Source organism: Nelusetta ayraudi, unplaced genomic scaffold, assembly GCF_046127955.1.
Source record: "Nelusetta ayraudi isolate G7.1 ecotype Tasmania unplaced genomic scaffold, CSIRO-AGI_Nayr_v1 ptg000033l, whole genome shotgun sequence".
In the NCBI taxonomy this organism is placed as follows: Eukaryota; Metazoa; Chordata; class Actinopteri; order Tetraodontiformes; family Monacanthidae; genus Nelusetta; species Nelusetta ayraudi.
The window spans coordinates 6,050,650-6,067,500 of record NW_027466083.1 but is presented as its reverse complement, the minus strand read 5'-3'; the positions used below and the strand labels follow the sequence as shown (position 1 = coordinate 6,067,500).

The window sequence follows — 16,851 nt, the reverse complement described above, 5'->3', positions numbered from 1 at the left end:
GTGATTCAAAATAGCCGATTGCCGCCGATCCGGCAGCCGTCACCTTGTTTTTTTTTTTCAGATATGACTGTTGGCTCGTGCGCTAGAGCGTAAAATACAAGAAGAAAAAGTGGAAGTGAAACGTGTCTGCCGGCTCTCACACTCGTGTGCAGCACTGTCACTTACTGTACATCGTCACTGGCTTACTGTCTACCCAATGTCCAAAAAAACATAGAAATAGAATGCAATTGGAGCAGAACTGCGTTTTCTTTTTTACTCCTTCAGCAAAAAATTACCGCTCAAATTAAAAATAAAATCTGGTTCTGGGAAGAAAAACTGGACTATATTTTATTCTATATTATTGTTATTGCTACTGTGATAATTCCACTAATAGCAGTTAAAATAGCCTTTTTTAAATTTCTTTCTATTATTCTTATACAAGTATTACTTATATTTCTTAATACTTATATACTTATATATATTTAAATTTCTAGATTCCAAGGACATTAATAGCATTGAAGTTTTCAATATTTTCCTAGTCTCACTTGCTTCACACAATAACAACATAGCCGAGCCTTTTAATCATCCCAAAAAAATGCTGAAGAAAATGATGCAGATGAATCTCTCTTCAACCTGTCGCTTAAACAAAATTGTTATTTTAATCTGAAAATAAAAGTAGAAAAAAAATTATTTAATACTAGTAATATTTAAAAGTAAAACAAAAACCTGTTTGTGCGCGTGTGTGTGTGTTTATGCAAGTGTGTGTGTGTGTGTGTGTGTGTGTGTGTGTGTGTGTGTGTGTGTACGCCGATGTTACTCACACTGTTGTTGGTGTTGAGTTGGTGATGAGAGTGTGAGTCATGAAAAAAATGGAAATGCAAGAAGAAGAAAAAGTGGAAACTCGAGGTGAAATATGATGAGCAAGAACAAACCAGCTGCGTTTTATAACCTGAAGTTTTACATTGTGAAAACAAGAGTTCTGCTCTTACTGGGGTCGTTTGAAGAAAAGAAAGCTGTTCTTTTACCAGGGTTAAGAAAAGGAGAAAAAAATAAAACAGCATTCATCTCGTCCCTGACAGTAAGAAGAGGAGAAGAAGAAAAGTTTTCACTGGTCTTGGACTCTTTCATGTTCACCACACCGGCTGCGTGTCAACTCATCTCCAGGGCCCTCGAGCAGCAGCACTTGCACTCTCTGCGGTCAGCACCGTCGCTGCAGGATTTCTATTTTCTGCTCAATCACATTCGAGACTGAGCAGACGCTCCGTTGCACCGCCTCACCATTGACTCAAAGCGTTCCCGCCTCGAGCGTTCCCAGGGCGGCGGCGGCGGCGGCGGGCAGCAACACTGTGAGATACTGTGTCGCAGATCGCGTCACACAGAGACATTTAAAGGGGCATTCCGCTGCAAACTGCCCCATTACTGCTACTGATTTCCCCTTTTCGGGTTTCCCAACACCAAACAGTGCTGGCGGCGGCGACAGAGAGAGAGAGAAAAGAAAAGCGAACCCGCGAGTTACTGAAACCACCGTGTTTCCATCCAGTCAGGCCGTTTCTTTCAAAGGGGTTTCCGTTCTGACGACCAAGATGGCGAGAAACCGGTACGAGAAAAGGTGAGAAGGAATCTCGCGGTGGCCGTAAAGACGTTGAAAAGGGGTGGAGGAGCCGTGGGAACAGACAAAGGGCAGGACGGGAGAGGGGCGGGGTGAGGGGTTGGTGGGCAACAGGAATACGGACGGGGGGGAGGGGGAAAGAGCGGTGTAAATTTGCCGTCTCTGTATTTGATTATTATTTATTCGGCCACTTGTATCCATGTAAAAAAAAATACATGCAAGCTCTCAGCTCCACATCAGACCTTTTCACAGCAGCTTGAGGACACACAGTGATCCGTCAGCGAAAGATCAGACAAACGCCACCAAACACTGTGGATGCATTATAAGACCTGGATGCCGGACTGGCCATATGCCGGCACACCAATTTTTCCCAGTGGTCACTCAAGGTACTGCAGCAAAAAATCCCATTGGCCCAAAAAACATTTTTCCCGCAGAAGTCTTAAACTGTGTGAGCAACTGCATTGAAATGAATGGGCCGCCATCTTGGAGTCTGGGGGTGTGCCAGACACACACACACACGCACGCACGCACGGCGAGCGACTTGGTTGTTGGTTCTGCACCGACTCGTCTTCTCTCCTTCGCTCGTCATCAACATCAACACCTCCTTCCCAGATGATGGGGAGGGGGAGGAGGGGGGGAGGAAGGGCGTGGCGGGACAGGACGGGAGCGAGGGAGTGAGGGAGGGTCCCAGCGGTGAGACAGGTCGACTGACTCAGCCGCATTCCTCCCGTCCAGATTTATAGTGGCTCGGGGTCCTGAAACAGGCCCAGAGCCACGGCCAAATTACAGTCATCCAGAGAAATTCCTCCGCCGCAAACACAGGTTAGCAGCCGGGCGGCGCTAAGTGCTAGGTGCTGCCCAGTGACAAATGACTTCCTTTGAAGGGCGCAGGCAGAGAGAGAGAGAGAGAGAGAGAGAGACGGGATATTTACTGTGCCGGTAGCGGGGGCCGGCCCGGGCGAGCTGTCTGCTGTCTCCTTTGTGGGGAGCGTTTCTTGGAGGCTAAAAGTAGAGCCCGAGTGTTTGGGGACGCCTTATGTTTGTGTGCGTGTTTGGGTGCCCGTCTGCCCTCGTCTCTACTTTGGCCGCAGCCGCCGAGTCGTGTTGAGTAAACCATCGGAACCAACTGGCGACACTGGGCTCCCCGGTGGAGCGTGCCCCACACACACACACACACACACACACACACACACACACACACACACACACAGATACATGACTGAGGGATGGGAATGCAAGTGTTTGACCTGCGGTTCCAGCAACTTGTTTTAAATAGCAGGTTCCCAGGCTGCTAATAGCACTAATAGTGCCCTGGATTGTAGCTAGAGGGCGCTGACCTCAACCATGTGTGTGTGTGTACCTGTGATGTCTTTATGGCCTGAATTAAAGCAACGAGTGATTTCTTTTTTTCTTTTTTCTTTTTTTTGCGTGTTTTGTGTCCCGCAGGCATCCACAGGCACCAGTCCCAGGACCTCTCGGGCTACTACTCCCTGCCCCCAGGGGGCGTCGGCCAGATCACTCCCTCCATGGGCTGGTGAGTCTCTGACACACACACACACACTAACAGTGACACCGGGTCATTGTTTCATACATCACTGTCTCACCTGCGACTAACCCGTGGCCCCGGTTGCCGTGGAAACCGGAACGTTTGATCGTCCTTGTTTGAGAACTCGGGGCCTCCGCTCAGAGGAGGAGGAATGTGGACAACTGCCATACTTAAGCCAACCGTCGAGCGGAGCGCCGTTAGAATAAAAACCTCTGATTATTCACATAAACTCGGCGGCCCATCTGAAGTCTCTGAGCAACAGTTAAATAATCAATTTAGAGATTTTGTTTGTTTTTTTCAAACTAAACATTGTGAATTTCTAATGTCAAGCTCCCGCTGATTTGTGGATTAGCAACAAATCCGTCTATTGCAACCTACAGTATCGGTGTCCCTCCGCAGGATTACATCATAAATGTCATGGACACTTGGAATGGAGGCTTAAAACTTTGTATGGTGTGTGTGTGTGTGTGTGTGTGTGTGTGGTGTGTGTGTGGTGTGTGTGTGTGTGTGTGTGTGTGTGTGTGTGTTTGCTTTCTCATTTCCATGCGTGTGCACGACGAGTGTGTCTGCTCCCCGGGCGTCCGTGAAATCGCAGATTGAAAGACTTTTTTATCTCTTCGGGACCCTCGACTGGATTTTCCAGAAATATCGTGATTATTAGCTAATCTCCTTGAAGCCAGATTATCTGCTGGGTTCGGGCCCCTTGTCGTGAGCGAGCGTTCTTTGTTGACGGAGCGCTGCAAAGAACAAGTGGCGATAAATGCCAAGCTGTTGTTTTGATTGTTTCCCCTCCTTCCGTTTCCCTCAATACCGACCTCCATCAGTGGCAGGATTTTTTTATTTCAACCACTAGTGTGTCGGACGCAGTTTTGCAGTCGGAGTCTCGCACGCTCTGAGGTTCTTCAGTGGGACGGTGGCCCGTGAAGGTCGCTTCCTGCTTCCTGAACGTGTCTGTGCGTGTTTGTCGTCTGACCTTGTCAGCAAGAGGAATGAAAACCCCGCCGAGGAGCTTCTCTCGGGGAGGAGCCGTGTCCGGGAGGGGGTTCATTGAGTAACAAGGTCAGTTTTAATGAAACCCAGAGACGAGACGAGCCAAGGCGTTGGACTCACGTCGTCTCCAAGTTCCATTTTTAAGTGATTAAAAAAAGTTAAAAGCGTGTTTTTACGCTTCTGTCCGCATTCGAAGGCCCCGTGTGAGGCACATTTCACCTCCCCTGTGTCTTTCTATCCAGACCCCATCAGTCAACTCCGCGAGAAATGATGGAAATTAGCTCTAGTGCTCTCGTTTGGCCCACCGGATATCAGCCACTTGTGATGTCACAAAGGGCACTGATCATCTCTCTCGGCCTGCCAAGTCTGCTGCAACTACCAGGTTTTCATCTCCTTTCGAAACGTGGTTAACATCCACCGAGGCATCAATTTTAGCAGCAGGCTGTAAACAGAGGGCTAAATACTGAGCTTCTTCGACGACCAAACAGGTGAGGCCGCCGAGTCTCCATCTGTAACAAGGTGGAATGCCGAGACCTTCAAAAACCAGATGCGGCGTCTCCCTGCAGCCCAACGTGAACCAAACGTAGGTTCGTCCTGCCGTCCGTCGCAGGAAAACACAATTTCTCTGCACGACATTCCGACGTGGCGGGAGTTTGAATTCCCAGGACAGCAGAACGGAGAGCAGAGATTCCGGTTTGCTCGTCGGCGCCAAGGCCGCTCCATCCACCGGTGGCTCATTGTCCTTTTTATTTTTGTGACGCATGCCGCCTCGTGTTGCATTTCATTCCTGGCATTCCTCCGGCCACTCGAGCCTGTAACAAGGGGGGAAATTTTCTGAAAGAAAGAAAGAAAGAAAGAAAGAAGAGAAGAGCGGTGGCGGCGTCACTCAGTCGCTCTTTGCCCAGATTCTAACAAGACAGCGCGATGTCGGAAAATCGCGTGTCTGTAAACTGCCAACAAAATCCTCTTTGCACTTGTTACACACTGCCGAGCTTTTAAGCCGACTTGGTTGGAAACAATACTTGACCTTTTGTGGCCGGGTAGAACCGGATGACATCACGAGTGTCGGAACAATCTGGCCGATCTCTGGCTGCCTCGTGGGGCCGCAGAGTGGCGGAGTTGGGCCAGCGTGCCGGCGCATACGTTAGCGCTCAGAGCTGAGTCGGTGGAAGTGGACTGGGGGGGTGGGGGGGGGGTTCCTGCTGCCTGTGTTGGCTCTCAGCCGCTGGACGTGAGGTTTTATGCATATCAAAGGCTTTTCCTGGCCGCCGTCCCCGCCCCCCCACTGCTGACCTCCCACCGTGCACGAGAGCGCGTGTTTGTCCTCCCGGTGAGCCCGCTATTGACACGCAGCTGTCATCACTGCTGATCCACAGGCCCGGCGAGGGGGGGAGTAAAGGGGAGAGGTGACGCCACAAGAGCTCCTTTTTTAATGACGCATCCTTTTTTTAAAAAAAAAAATGGTTTTACTTTTTTCTGCGTCTTTGTATGAAAGAAAGACGGTTCACAATGAAAATGACACTCAAAGGATAAAGACCAAAGAGCAAAAATGAAAGAAATCACCTTCTACCTTTTTCTCATCTGAAGGGAAAGTTCATCCCGAATTTGAGTTTTTATCCGTAATTTGCTCCTCACCGCTGAGGCTCTGGTGACAACCCACTGTCCCCTATCCGCTGTGCTGTGGCAGGCAGAGTCAGCCCGTCTACCCTGGCCTGTCCCCCTGTGGATTCAGGCAGCCCTACTCCACCAACCTCACCAGCGCCCCCTCCTACTCCAGGTACGGTAGCGGCGGACCAGCCGAAACAAAAAGCAAAGCAGCTCCATCCTGGGCTCCTGTTTGTAGCAGCAGGCCTGCGGGGCAGATTCAACCTGTGGTCAGCGGGCTGCAAACAGGACCCTTCCGTCCGATGCTCCGTCTCTGTGTGCCTTCAGCGGAGGAGAGCCGAGCCAAGCCGAGCCGAGCCAAGCTAGCCGCTGCTGCGCACCTTGACCACTGTTGGTTTTCAGCTTCCTTGCAGCGACGCTTGCCAGTACAAAGGCCCATCACATGGTTTGTTGCAGACCTGAGTCATGAATGTGGAAAAATAAAACAATTCCAGTTAAAGGCCCAGTGTGAGGGGAGATGTAGCCACACATGTATACACACATATATATGTATATATATATATATATATATATATATATATATATATATATATATATATATATATATATATATATATATATATATATATATATATATATATTATTATAATTATTATTATAATTATTATTATTGGCAAATGAAAAAAAGCAATTGTTAGAGACTTTTATATAATAAAAAAGGATTACATTCAGTTGCTAGTGTCTGAATTTTTTCTAAATCTGAAACACCATGTACAAGAATCAGGTCACAACAAACAATATGAGCCAAACTGCAGTTGATGATTTTCTTTATGATTCTTTTTGTTTATTTCTTTATTTTGCCGCTTCATTGTCCGTCGCTGCTCATCCCGTCTTGTTATCTTATTTGCAAAACCAGTAACTTCAATGACTTTATGAGCTACTTGTATTCACAGAAGTTTCAGGTAAGCGTACAGCGCGGGTTCTGTACAGTTGTTCCTTGAAGGGAGCAAGTGGCGCTTTTGTAGCCGCTCAACTGCTTCTTCATCAGTCCACTGACGCCCTCTAGCGGCGCCTTGTGCGAAAAGCAACCCCCACGCGCTAGATTGTGTCCACGGCGTGTGAAATCCGTTTCAGGTGATGAGATCTAATAAGATCAAATAATAATAATACTGACTGTTGGGTGTTTTCTCCGTGGCTCTACTGCTGCTCATTGCTTCCCAGCCGTCGCTCCTGCTGCTCCTCTTGTCACTCCGCTCCTCCCTGAACCCTCCGGTTCTTCCCTGGACTCACTCCTTCTGTCTGCCTCCTCCTCCAGGTTCCCCCACTCCCTCATGCTGGGCCCGTCTGGCATGCACCCCACTGGGATCCCTCACCCTGCTATTGTGCCCCCCACTGGCAAACAGGAGCACGACCAATACGACAGGGGCATGTATATGTAAGTGTCAGCGGAGCCATGCCAGCTTCCTGCTGGAGGCACGCAGCCAGAGTGGCAGGGCACGACCTCCACGTCCCTCTGGGGTTCATGTTTAATGTGCAGGAGGCGCAGACTTCAAAACATCAAAGTGAACATTTCAAAAGTGTCAAAAAAAATCTAAAATTACTAAAAAAAAAATAAAAATAAAAATAAACATTCTAAAATCTCAAAAAAATATATTAAAAAAACTATAGGATTTATATATTAAACAGTGTTTATACTGAGATCTATTGGAGCTGCCTCATTTGTTTGTCTAAAAATCTTTCTAGATCTAAAGAAAACAGTTTGTATTTAGCCCTCTGTTTAAAGCCACCTACTAAATTTTTAAAGCCTGCTATAACCAACCTTCCTGCTTCAGCAAATGGTTTGTGGGAAGGTTTTTTGGTAGGACAATAAATGTGGTTTTATAGGGCGGAGCCAACACCTGGTGGGTGGGACGTGTCATCTCTAACCTCTTCACATGTAAAAAGTGGAAGACTTGCATGCTGGAGACGCATCTTATTGTAGGATGACATCAGTAAAGTCGAGTCTTGACCTTTGACCTCTGCCATTCCTCCGTACTCCACTTTGACCCTCCCGCTTCCCTTCCACCCACCAGGAAACCTCAGGAGGTGAAGCGGGAGAAAGAGCCCAAGAAGCCGGTCATCAAGAAACCCCTCAACGCCTTCATGCTCTACATGAAGGAGATGAGGGCAAAGGTCATTGCCGAGTGCACGTTAAAGGAGAGCGCCGCCATCAACCAGATCCTGGGACGGAGGGTGAGGAGTGCACACATCCAGATCAGACTCTGTAGTATCACAAGCAGCAAGACTTTGTTGTTCCCCCTCAAGAAAACCACCTCTATGAGTCATTTCTGTGTGTTGTTGAGTTCTGTTGAGTTGTGCTTAAAAAAAATGCTATAAAATAGACAAATGTGTGCGTTTGCAGTGGCACGCCCTGACCCGGGAGGAGCAGGCCAAGTACTACGAGTTGGCCAGGAAGGAGAGACAACTCCACATGCAGCTCTACCCCACCTGGTCCGCCAGGGACAACTACGTAAGAACCCCTTCTTCTTCTTCTTTTCTCTCCGTGAGTTGGAGGCGGGACTTAAGACCCCCAGAAACACTCTGTCTGTCTTATAAAGATAGAAAAATAGAAAAAAAATAAGCCAGTTGCAGAGTGAAGAAGTAAACTGGTGAACAGTGGTTCACACATCAGGAAATTAAAGGGCCAGTGGGTGAAATTTAAAGGGATCTGTTGACATGTTGTGGGATTAAAAAATAATGTTGTGTGTGTTTTTAGTCAGACAAGGCCATTTGAATTCATAACAGTTGTGTTTTTCGTAGCTAATGATAAATACTCATATTTACAATAAAGTGTGGCGTGTGGAAAAATTGACCCAGTTTTGAATACAAACAGGAAGTGATCAGTGAAACCACGTTGTTTCTTCTCTCTGTTTTGAATCCCTGTCAGTGTAAATCACAGCAGGCAGTTCGAATTTATTGACAATGACTCAGCGAGCAGAGTTAGACTTTTTTTTTTTAATGGTTATAATAAACGTCTTTAAATTGCCATCGAATAGACAATCTGCGCGTGAACCAGCCTAACGTCGCGTCAGCTAAAATGTGGCCAAAGGTGCTGATGATCAGACGGCTCCTCTCAGTAAACAGGAAGTCAACACTGTGTGGTGCATGTGTTCCAGTCCAGTGTTTTTGTTTTGTTTTTTTCTTTATTTTTTTTGTTTTGTCTTTTTGTTTTGGGCTGCGCCACATCTGGGCTGCTGTCTCCCTCTGACTTGTCAGTTTGCTGTCAAACTCTTGCAGGAGGCGGGCCTTAGCGGGGAAAAGAGTAAAGCTGATTGGGTAGGGACACGTCTTATGGTGGATTTATGGCTCTGCGGTGGGGGGAGAAAAAAAAAGAGATGAAATAGGGTCTGAAGAGCTGCATGAAAGGGGGCTTCTGGGTCTTCCTGTGCAAAGCTTGCATGCATCTTTAGAAGATGGGGGGGGGGGGGGGTTCGGGGGAGGGGAGGGGGGCAATGGCAGTTGTCACAGATGCGTTTCACCCTCTGTTTGCACACTTGCTGCTGCGGCGACGGCAGAAACGGAGACTCGGAGGTTCAAACGGAGCCGGGCCGCCGCCGCCGCACTAACACCCAGCAGTGTCGCCTTCATGCATGGCCTTCATGCATTCTCACCTTCACGCGCAGCCGTCAGAGCGCAGCAACTCTCTCCAGACACCGACGCACAGGGACGCACAATTTCACCCGGTCATTTTTCTGATATTGCAGTGATTTTTGCTCTTTTGTTTGTGGGTTTCTCTGATGACTGACAGAGTTGGAAAAACTGTCGCTGATACATTAAGTTTACATATAAAGAAATAATTCGAATACAGCATTTGAAACCAAGACCTTCATAAACGCAGGACAAAAGAGTCACCATTGAAACTGCAAATCTTTTTAATCTACCAGCCGAGTGATTTCAGTGACTTAAAGGCTCTCAAACCTGTAGAGCAGAACAATGAGAATCAGTCAGACACACCAGGCTGCACGTTCATTAGATTTTTCTTTTTAATTCTCATTAAAGTGTGTATTTTTCAAGCACCTCCTGTCTTCTTGGAAGAGGCTCGAATTCTTCAAAGCGAGAGCAGGATCCCGGGTTCGAGCGAACTCTGGCAGCCGCGCGGCGTTCTAAAATAAGCCTGCGTACGCACAAGGGGTGTGTGTGTGTGTGTGGGGGGGGGGGGGGGGGGGGTTGATAGTGGGGTAGGGGGGAGTGGTTGGGGAGGGTGAAAGGGGGGGCTGCTAGGCGGCCGCGAAACAAAGCGCAGCAGTTGCACGCAGAGTTGTTGTTGTAACCACACAGCCGAGGCTCGGGGAGCGAGCGGTGGAGGGAGGTGAGGGGGCGGAGAGCCCTGCCACCACATCCTTCATCGCAGCCAACACCACCAGGCCTCCACTGCACCGTCTCCGGGGGGTTTGTGTGAACGCTTCAGACGTTCGCATCAACAGTCGCACATCGTAGTCGGCAGAGAGAGAGAGAGAGAGAGAGAGAGAGAGAGAGAGACGGAGAGAGAGAGAGAGAGAGAGAGAGAGAGAGAGAGAGAGAGAGAGAGAGAGAGAGAGAGAGAGAGAGAGAGAGAGAGAGAACTTTCTTTGGTTTGTTTCTATCTGTTAAACAGGTCTTGGTCGTCGGTAGGTCGTGCATGAATTAGGCGCGCTCCCGCGGCGCGCTAGCCTGCTTCTCCCCTTTTGCCCTTTTTTTCCCCTTTGCCTCTGTAGCCTCTCCGAGTGAAGATGGCTGGCTGCCGCTTTTCAGCTGTCGCACTCCTCAATGATTAAACACATGGTCTGATGTCGGATGGAAACCTCTCTCTCCAGTGTGGGACAGACTTTTCTGTTTTAAGACGGCAGCAGATTTTTGCAGACACACTAAATGCTTAAAAGGCGGAAAGTACACGGAGGCTGTTTGGAAGAAAAAAAAAACAAAAAAACAAAACAAAAAAAACCTATAAGACCTCATTTAGCAGAACACAGACAAAGGCAGAAATTACTGTTCCAATATTGAATTTGTGTGGGTTGTTTCTTTTATGTGCAGGGCAAGAAGAAGAGGAGAAAAAGGGAGAAGCTGCAGGACTCCAACACAGGTACGTCTCCTCTCTCGCAACACGACACAGCGTCAGCAGACGACCGGCAGCGCTCACCACCGCCGCCGCCCTCGAGGCGGCAGGATGTGTCGCTAACGTCAAACCGCCCACCCGCTGGGCTTTCCACCTGACGTACGAGCATCTGCGTCTGTGGCCCCGTTCTCTTCAGCCTCAGCCGTTAAAATGTCGTGACTACGGTGAAAAAGAGCACAAAAAAAAGGACGAGAATTTCCCCTCCCTTTATCGAAATAGGCCGCAAAACAACCGTTTTTCCGCTGCCTCGTCTTCGTGCACGCACCGGTCCTCCAGATATCTGGAATCTTCATAGTGCTGTAACCACAGCGACCGAGTGGGATCAGCTTCAAAATATTAAAAAGCAGCTGCTATGCTTTTTTAAATGTCAAGGCAGACGTACTGCTGTGTTTCTGGAGGGGAAAAAATGAAGATTGGTGTCAGTCAGCTGGTAGCCAAGCAGCTGTGGAGCATTTAGAAGTTACAACACTCGCAACTGAAGGCCCTCCAATAAGGGAAGAACACGCAGGAACTGGAATTTGGAATTAGTTCTGGTGGTAGTCCCCGACCTGGGACAGTCCCATTCCACTGACCCTGGGACTTTCTGGGCGGGGTTTATGGCGCAAAGAGACCCTGGTTGGTTTGCATTGGTCGTCTGGACGGCCGACTTCCTGTTGGAAAGTGATGGTGGGAGATCCCACGACACCGTTTCAGTGAAAACACCCTGGTGGTTATTAAGATATCGTTTACACTTAGTAACATAAGATATCACAGTACACTTTGTAAGATAAGATATCGCGATACACTTGGGAAGATATCGCCATAAACTTCGTAACATAAGACATCCTGATGCACTTTATCAGATAAGATATCGCGATACACTTTGTAAGATAAGATATCACGATACTCTGAGAAGAAAACAGGCCACCAGTTAGTGAACCTGTAGCTCCCTCTAGTGGGGTTTAAAGGCAGCCACTTTCATGACTATGAGTTTGTATGCATTTGCAGCGTTCAGGGACAGAAATAGACAGAAATATCTCCATATTTCCAGCCCAGCCGTGCTTGAAGTCGTTGTGTTCCGGCTGCCGCTCTGCTACAGAATGAATCCTCCAACCTCTCCTTCCTCTTACTGCTGTCAGCGTTTTTGCTGTGGGCTACTAACAGTGCGACTCGATGCCTCTTCTTCCTCCTCCTCCTCCTCCTCCGACTCCTCCACCATCTGGTCTCACTCTGTTTTACTTGCTGTTCCTGTGCTCCTCACTTTTTTTCTTTCTTTTCTCTTTTGCTTTGCCCCCTGCTGTTTTTTTTTTTCCTGCATGCTGCTCGCTGGGCTCAGACCCGGGCTCTCCTAAGAAATGCCGGGCTCGCTTTGGCCTCAACCAACAAACGGACTGGTGCGGCCCCTGCAGGTGGGTACCGGAACATCCACTAACACCGTCACCTTCACCCCGAGCATCTCACCTCTCCTCCGAGCATGCATCACTTCATCTCCTCCTCCCTCTGGCGGGGTTCCTCAGCCACGCTGACGTTTCTCACGGGCGGAAACGCATCGGAAGGTGCCGATCGTCTGCCTTGGAGAAATGCTTGCCTTGCCTGTCGTCTCTCATTAACTCTCCGCTCTGTTCTCTATTGTGTTATCGTCGCATGCAGGCAGCTGTATTTCAAAAGAGCCAAACAAGACACAAGTGCATGAACACAACATTTAATCATGTTGCGACTCAGTGTTGTCTGGAAAAGCACAAAATAGGCCGGAACATAATGTGTTAGCATACAATATGAATTTGCATAAATCTGAATTAAAAGCGATATAAATTAAATAATATTAAATATTAAAACAGTCACGCATACAAAGGAAAACATTCAAATCTGTAAAAATTCACACTGAGCTTAAAATCTACGTGACGAGTCAGCGTTTAACTCTTTATCTTAAAGCGCTTGCCGTGGTTAAGGGAGGACGGGGGGGGGGGTCCCCAACTCTTTACCCACTGTGAGGCAGAGGGCAGCTGGATGCTCGGGATGTTTATTCATCCTGCCCATCCCAAGGCTGCCCCGCTTGCTTACCACGTCGCCCAGTCGCTGCGTCTCATGCGAAGGACGAGCGTTTTGGCAGCGCGGCTGTGCAGACGTGTCAGAAGCGCCAGCGGCCCTCCAGCATCAGAGCGCCGCTGCTGCAGCGAAGCCCGTCGTCTTCCCCGGCTTCCACGTCATGGAAATCACACCGCTTCAGTTTTGGGGAGGTGGGAGGGGCCTGTGGTTAGAACCAATCCTTATCGACACTCAGCCACACACACACACACACAGACTGCAGCTCCGGGTTATGACACCGTTCTCATGCCCATCTGCTTTCAACTTTCTCCATTCATGCAATGCGGTGACAGGCGCCGTTTGATGGTGAACTCTGACATTTAGAAATCACTTTCTGTTGCCTCCCCCCTCCCCTCCCTCCCTCCCTCCCCCCTCCTTCCCTCACTTTCCCCCTACCTCCCCCTTCCTCCCCTCTGTCGCTGCCTCTCTCTAAATATGGCCTCGCGCCTTTTCCTTGCGGTGAAACGCGGTGACTCATGTCACATTCTGGTAATGATGTTGGGATCCTGTTAGCTGCTTTGATGCCGATGCTGATGCTGCTGCTGCTGCTGCTGCTGCTCGGCGGTGCACGAGACCGTGAGGCCTCGGGTGCAGCCTTGTCGGCCCTGCCGGCAGCCGCAGACTGCGTTTGCAACGTGGTTCGTCAAAAACAAAAGCGTGACGCTCCGACCTTAACTTGGCTGGCAACGTAAAACTTTAGCGGCGCTAATGACTGCACGGTGGTGACTGACAGCACCGTCAGCGTCGAGCAGCACAGACAGACGGTCCCCCTGCTGGTTCGCAGCTGCGCAGCTCCAAGTTCGTCTCAAAAGCTCCAACCTTTGTTGTTGCTGTTGTTTTGTTCTGTGTTAGCCACAGAGCTAGAGGGGATGGTCTTAGCTCAGCGGACAGGCTGCAAGCAGAGAAAACAAAACCAAACCACAAAGATTAACTTTATTATTCAAGCTTTTAATAAGTATATCGAAGTGTTTGAACAATCTGTTTTCCATTCATGAGCCACATCGAAGCAGCCCTACGGCCGCAACTTTAATGATTTTTTTTTTCTGTCTTTTCAAACCAACATGAAACACTGACCACAGTTTGGCTGTTTAGCGTCTCCAAGCTAATTTAAGCTAAGGTTATTAGCACAGACACGAACCTGTATTCTATTTTAGCGCCAAAGCACTGTTTACACTTGACGTTTCAAATCAATTATATACATTTTCTTTAATTTAGAATTTAAGGCGACACTACGAGCGAAAAGTTTGGACACACCTATGAATTTGACGTCTTTTCTTTCATTTTCATGACTATTGACACTGAAGGCATCAAAACTACGTATGAACACACATGGAATTATGTAGGAAACAATGAAAGTGTGAAATAACTCAAACATGTTTTATATTTCAATTCTTCAAAATAGCCACCTTTCTTTAAAAGTGTATTTAGTGTTATTTAATGTGCTTTTCTTTGCTGCATAATTACATATATCTTGCTCATATATTTGATGTCCTCAGTATCTATCTGCAGTGTAGAAAGTTGTAAAGACAAAAAAAAAAATTCCATGTGGGAAAAAAAAAAATCAAACTGTTCAACACTATGGGAACGGTATCTGAAGTAGCGTCCGTGTCCGTGTCCGTGTGACTGTCTCACAGTGTCTCCGTGTTGTTTGTTCATTGACGTGCTGCATCCTCACCAGAGCCCCGCTGACGTTGACCATCCGCACTTTATTCACAGATAACTCTCTCTGACTGTTCCCCAGGAGGAAAAAGAAGTGCATTCGCTACCTTCAAGGAGGAGGCTGTCCCAGCCCATCTTCTTCAGATCTAAGTGCCATAGACTCTCCCCCGTCCCCGCCCCCACCCTTGTCCCGCCACCGGCCCTCCCGCCCCTCCTCCACCTCCTCCCCCGGCTGCTCGCCGCCGCCCCCCAGCGGCCGCTCCCCGCCTGTGCAACTGCCCCTCTCCCCGCGGTCACGCTCGCACGTCGCCCGCCTACCCGTCGCCAGACACGGCGGCGGCGGCGGTGCACTGCAGCCCAAGCTGGCCCTCGCGCACCCGGAACTGTCCGGCGGCCGGCTGTCGGCCGCCAAGGCCGCGGGACTCTCTCTCAAAGTGCTAACAGAGACTCAGTGATGCCGACCATCACCTCCCCTAAGAGCCACGACCATCACCTCCCCCCTCTCGTCCACTGTCAACTGTTTTTTTTGTTTTGTTTTGTTTTGTTTTTTCTTTCTGTGGTGTCTTCTGATCCGAGCTGGCAGTCCCGTCCTCGGCTCCCCGACAGGAACCATCCACAAAGTCGAGTCTCGGTCGAGGATTCATCTCTGGAGCCGCTTCTCTGGCTCCCTCTGCTGGCCACAAAGTTACAGCAACGTATCTCGGGGGTTCGCGGCGCCTCGGCTTTGCTGACAGATCAGTTCCACAGTTTAAACTCAGTGGCCTCGTGGGAGGTTATCTTGAAGACGCCTCTGCGGCTGCCTTGACAATCACAAACCAGCAACAAACTAACCCCGATCGCACAAATATTCAAACACAACATGGTATCGTAATAAACCAACAAAGGAGCTGAAGCAGGGGTGGCGCAGTGGGTTCAGTTCCGGGCCTGGGCCCCTTCTGTATGGAGTTGCGCGTTCTCCCTGTGTCTGTGTGGGTTCTCTCCGGCGTCCTCCCACAATCCAAAAACATGCATGTGAGGTTAATTGGAAACTCTAAATTGTTTGTAGGTAACAGCAAATGGTTGTGTGTCTTTCTGTGTGGCCCTGCGATGAACTGGTCACTTGTCCAGGATGTCACCCTGCCTTCACCCCATGACAGCTGGGAGAGGCTCCAGCAGACCTGAGTGCAGGAGTAGCAGGTATAGAAGATGGATGGATGGAGCAGAAGCAGCAGCAGCAGCCAGGATGGCACAATCTCAGGTTTTAATGGAGGAGCACATTCAATTTCATTATTATTTTTTAGGCTTTTAAGTTCATCTTGAGTTTTCTCAGTTTTATATGGTTTCTAAAACTAATCATGCAGCAGCACGAAGAAAATAAACAACAACAACAACAACCAGTGTTTAACCCGTCCTGCCATCATGGCTCTCTGGGCGGTTCAGAGTTCTCTGTTTTTGCTGTACTCTACATTTCTTCATGTTTGCTCTTCATTTATCCGCTATTTTTTATATGAATCTCATGACATTTTTATGGGCAGATGTTTTGCTGGTGGGGAAAATCCCAGAAGGTATTTTTTTAAACAGTCTCCTTGCCATTTCTTTTTTCCCTTTTTACATTTTTTGCAGCTCTGTAAACAGATCAAAGACCAACATGGGTACTATCATATTTCATTGTGTTGTAAAGTTGTTGTTTTTTTTTTATATAAATGGCAGAACTCCCTATTATAAACTTTTATGTTTTTAATGTAAAAAAAAAAAAAAAAGAAGTGAAATGACAAAAAAAAAAAAAAAGGATTTTTAGTTTCTACCGTTTCTTAAAGCAATACTGTTTGTATTTTGTCCTCTTGTGCTTTTGTTTCCAGTGTTCTCACAGCAGCAGCGGGATTCTTCAGTCCTCGCTTGTTCCATGTTAGTGTGTCAAAACCATGGTTTGACTTGAGAAAGAGAAAATGCTTTCATCATTCACAGTCCTGCTCGCTACTTTTTTCCCCTGCGGACAGACTTGAGGCTTATCTTTTTGTACAGCAGAACCACTTTTCCGCCAGCGGAGGGCGCTCATGTGCTGGGAATTTATTTTGAGTCTTCTCACATGTCGCAACATTTCGAACGGTCTTTTTATATCCTGTTCCGCTCCCTCCGCTTCTGACGCTTCTCATGTATTCTTGTTTTTGTTTTGATGTATTAAAGTGTTTTAAACATCTCGTCCGAGACCCACAGTCAATTCAAGAGTGATTCCGTGACTAAGCCGTCTCCAGAATGGGGAGAGTCCTCTGTGGCACCTGCATCTCTATG

At 48.2% G+C, this 16,851-nt stretch overlaps 1 protein-coding gene across 9 annotated transcripts in view; it reads left to right on the top strand.

Moving 5' to 3' along the window:
* The window catches only part of tcf7 (transcription factor 7), a 55,531-nt gene extending 38,771 nt beyond the window's left edge, over window positions 1-16,760 (top strand). The window contains exons 5-12 of one of the 9 annotated variants that reach the window (XM_076031915.1): window positions 3,035-3,122; window positions 5,812-5,901; window positions 7,045-7,164; window positions 7,802-7,961; window positions 8,131-8,238; window positions 9,006-9,044; window positions 10,779-10,827; window positions 14,666-14,869. In XM_076031915.1, the coding sequence (XP_075888030.1) occupies window positions 3,035-3,122; window positions 5,812-5,901; window positions 7,045-7,164; window positions 7,802-7,961; window positions 8,131-8,238; window positions 9,006-9,044; window positions 10,779-10,827; window positions 14,666-14,733 (722 nt within the window). In that variant the 3' untranslated portion in view covers window positions 14,734-14,869. Of the gene's footprint in view, window positions 1-1,386; window positions 1,589-3,034; window positions 3,123-5,811; window positions 5,902-7,044; window positions 7,165-7,801; window positions 7,962-8,130; window positions 8,239-9,005; window positions 9,045-10,778; window positions 10,828-12,175; window positions 12,625-14,640 lie in introns of those variants that run through there. The other 8 variants (XM_076031917.1, XM_076031921.1, XM_076031918.1 and 5 more) reach the window with 8 other exon arrangements.
* The last annotated feature ends 91 nt before the right edge of the window (window positions 16,761-16,851 follow it).